At 45.8% G+C, this 3260-nt stretch overlaps 2 protein-coding genes across 2 annotated transcripts; both read left to right on the top strand.

Moving 5' to 3' along the window:
• The first annotated feature begins 9 nt into the window (after positions 1–9).
• Positions 10–1236, top strand: LOC128276760 (aminopeptidase N-like). The gene is made up of 2 exons (XM_053015221.1): positions 10–912; positions 982–1236. The coding sequence occupies exons 1-2, from the start codon at positions 10–12 to the stop codon at positions 1234–1236; spliced, it is 1158 nt and encodes a 385-aa protein (XP_052871181.1).
• A 548-nt stretch (positions 1237–1784) lies between these two features.
• On the top strand, positions 1785–3252 carry LOC128276761 (uncharacterized; the record flags this gene model as incomplete). Its single annotated transcript, XM_053015222.1, has 5 exons — positions 1785–2203; positions 2381–2527; positions 2594–2726; positions 2803–3153; positions 3229–3252. Coding segments are annotated over exons 1-5 (1074 nt in total), but the record flags the coding sequence as incomplete, so codon positions are not given.
• Between the last annotated feature and the right edge of the window lie 8 nt (positions 3253–3260).

Below are 3260 nucleotides of genomic sequence, written 5' to 3' on the forward strand. Positions count from 1 at the left end.
GATATTAGTATGATCTTCATCAACAAACAACAAACGGGTTACTACCGAGTGAACTACGACAAGCAGAGCTGGAATCAACTGATCAACGTGTTGAACAGTGATCAGTTTGAGGAACGCATTCCTGTCATCAATCGGGCCCAGCTTGTGGACGACGTTGCAAACTTGGCACGGGCTGGAGAAGTCTCCTATGACGTTGCACTGTCGCTGATGCAGTATCTGAAGCGTGAAACCGAATACATACCCTGGAGCACGGCGTACAACGCACTGCTTCACCTGGATTGGATGTTTTCAGCTAGCGTTGAGTACGGGCGCTTCGAAAGCTACATGCGTAATCTCACCAGCTTTACTTACCGCCAAGTCGGACTTACGGGAAAATTGGATCACATGAGCCAATTGCATCGAGATAAAACCCTATATTTGGCTTGCTATTTCGGGGTCCCACAGTGTATGAGTGCGGCCAACAGCGTGCTTGAAACAGCAACGCTGAAAGAGTCCCTGGATGTTCCTGCAGATTTACAGTCCACCGTGTTTTGCGCCTTCAACAAGCATAAACTATCCGCCGGTTCCGCATACGAGGTGGCCCTTTTTTACAAATATTTCCTAACACCAGACAAGTTCCAACCACTTGTGGACAGTTTCGTCACTAGTCTCGGTTGCTCACGGGACGCCGCCATGATACAGTTCTATTTGACAATGGTCGAAATGAATGTTCCCGGAATCCCAATTCCCGACGCTCTACGAAGCCACATCCTAGTTAGTTTGATCGAAGGTGGTCCGACTGCACGGCAAGCCGCACTTCAATACGTTAGTAGCAACTTTATGTCGCTGTCTCAGCTCCTGCCAGAGCAAACGATCGTCTCGATTTTTGAAGCCATCGGACCAAGCATTATTTCTTCACAGGAGTACGACATGGTGAGTAGCCATTTATGGGACATGAAGATATGAGAACAGTGTGTCACTAGGTTTTTGTTTGCTCCACAGCTTGAGGTGACTTTGAACTTACATGCCGAGTCAATGGTTCCTTCGGTGGCAGAAGCCGCAAACCGTGCTGTCAAAGAAGCAGAGCAATCGCTAAGTTGGATAAGAAAGTACTCCGGAACCATTGCTGAGTGGTTGGTGGCACAAAACTACGAAGGTGCTCCTCCGGATCCTAGTGACAATGGAGCATCCACCACGATAGTGGAACTTTCGTTATTGATAGGAATAACCGTAATAACGCACTGGAGTGGGCTGTAACATTCGTTTTCTAATGGCGAAGAATTGAAATAAAGTGTTTACAGTCAATGTTGTAGTTTTCCTTCTTAACCCGACTAAGACTTTTCGTGTTCAGCACTAAATTGCGCATGGTTTTGAAATTCCAGTGAACCGAACTATTGATATGAAACAGAACTGCCACCGAGAGCCTATCAGATCGGTAAGTTACAAGTCATCAAAGTGTTTACAATCAGTAACAATACAATTCGAACAATTGGCTTGTTTGGGGCTTAAGTGTTTGCGTACGGTGATAACATGTTATCGGGCGTGTTTCGGTTGTGATCCACGCGTCTTTGTGTTGTAAAAACAACGAGTAAATACCGTTATCTAAGCCATTTATATCCCTGCTCTCTAAGTACTCGATAGATTGGTTGCGCGTGGCAGGACTCGCGCTGGTAGGGCTTAGTACATTGCAAACTCTAGCTCAAAGCGAATGCTGGTGGCTGTTGGAGTTTGGTGTAAAAATGGCAAGTTTCGTGTGGTGTGTTGCGATTCTTTCGCTGCCAGCCATTTTTGCTTTGGCTCCCTTAATGGGCGAAAAGGCAGCGACCCTACGTGATGCGCACGATGACAGTGGTTACGTTATGCAGAAAGTGTCCGTACCTGTTTCCTATAATCTGTACCTCGATATAACTAATTACGACTTCTATTCGTATACGGGCACAGTGGAAATCTTGATGCGTTACACAGGAGAGGGAAATCAGTTTTATCTAAACAGTGCGGGCGTAGTTATCGACGAGGAAAGTATTACCGTTACCAGATCGGATGGTTCTAATCTACCCGTATCCAACATTGTCTACATGGACCAATATGAGCAAATCTACTTCGGTTTCGCTGAACGACTCCAAACAGGAGAAAACTATCGGATTAAGATCGACTTTTCGAACAGTATAGGAACAGAACTGAAAGGTCTGTACAGGAGCAGCTACTTGATAGGAAACACGACCAGGTGAGTAGCTGATACTACGACGTTTCCGATAAGATGAAGCCACCATATCAGAGCCAATTGGCTTTATTGATAGTACCGTTGCTATCTACCTGACACAAACTTTTAAATTCTGCGGAATTTCTGGCGACTGTTCTGGGAGAAAGCTGTTCTTAATTTGTTGCTACTATCTTTCGTTAGGTACTTGGCCACAACCCATTTTGAGGCAACATATGCTCGTACGGTATTCCCATGCTACGACGAGCCATCGTATAAGGCAACATTCAACGTTCAAATCCGCCACAGGTCCGAGTACACCGCTCTTTCTAATATGCCAGCGATTGATAAGTAATACAGTTTGACCGAAGCAAGAATGTGCGTAAGAAATTAACAAACCGAAACTCACGATTGCAGAGTACAGGAGGGCGATTACACCGTGACTACGTTTGGAACTACGCCACCAATGTCGACATATCTGCTCGCCTTTGTCGTTTCGAACTTTAAAACCTTGTCAGAAGAGGCGGATCGCTTTCGAGTTTTTGCTGCAGTAAGAAGGACCTTGCCCAGAGCAGTCAGTGCAAGTGTTTAATCGGTTTTATGAATCCATTGGCTTTGCTTGACAGGAACATAAAGTGGAACACACTGGGTACGCATTGGAGTTTCTTGGAAAATCGCTACGGTCACTGGAAACCTTCTTTGGCCATCAGTACCAGCTGCCCAAAGTAGATCTCATAGCCATACCCGACTTTGCGATGGGTGCCATGGAAAACTGGGGCCTGATTACGTTCCGCGAGCAGTACTTGATCTTTGAGGAGGACGTGACAACTGCGCGGACGAAGCAGAACATTGCGGATCTTATAACGCACGAGCTGACGCACATGTGGTTTGGCAACGAAGTAACACCAGAGTGGTGGACATACTTGTGGTTAAGCGAAGGATTTGCTCGTTACTTCGAGTACTACATTACGTCGCAGGTAATGTACCGAACATCCAACGGCATTGAGAACTCTCTAATGAAGATTTTAAATTAATTCAAAATATCGTTGTAGCTTGAGCCCACATGGAACCTGTGGGAACAGTT

This window comes from Anopheles cruzii, unplaced genomic scaffold, assembly GCF_943734635.1.
Source record: "Anopheles cruzii unplaced genomic scaffold, idAnoCruzAS_RS32_06 scaffold02393_ctg1, whole genome shotgun sequence".
NCBI classification, from domain to species: Eukaryota; Metazoa; Arthropoda; class Insecta; order Diptera; family Culicidae; genus Anopheles; species Anopheles cruzii.

What these genes read in the sequence shown, in the direction of transcription:
- LOC128276760 (XM_053015221.1), top strand. Translation starts at nt 10, where the DNA reads ATGATCTTCATCAACAAACAACAAACGGGTTACTACCGAGTGAACTAC. An exon ending in CTTCACAGGAGTACGACATG is followed by an intron (nt 913 to 981) that starts GTGAGTAGCCAT and finishes TTTGCTCCACAG; the next exon opens with CTTGAGGTGACTTTGAACTT.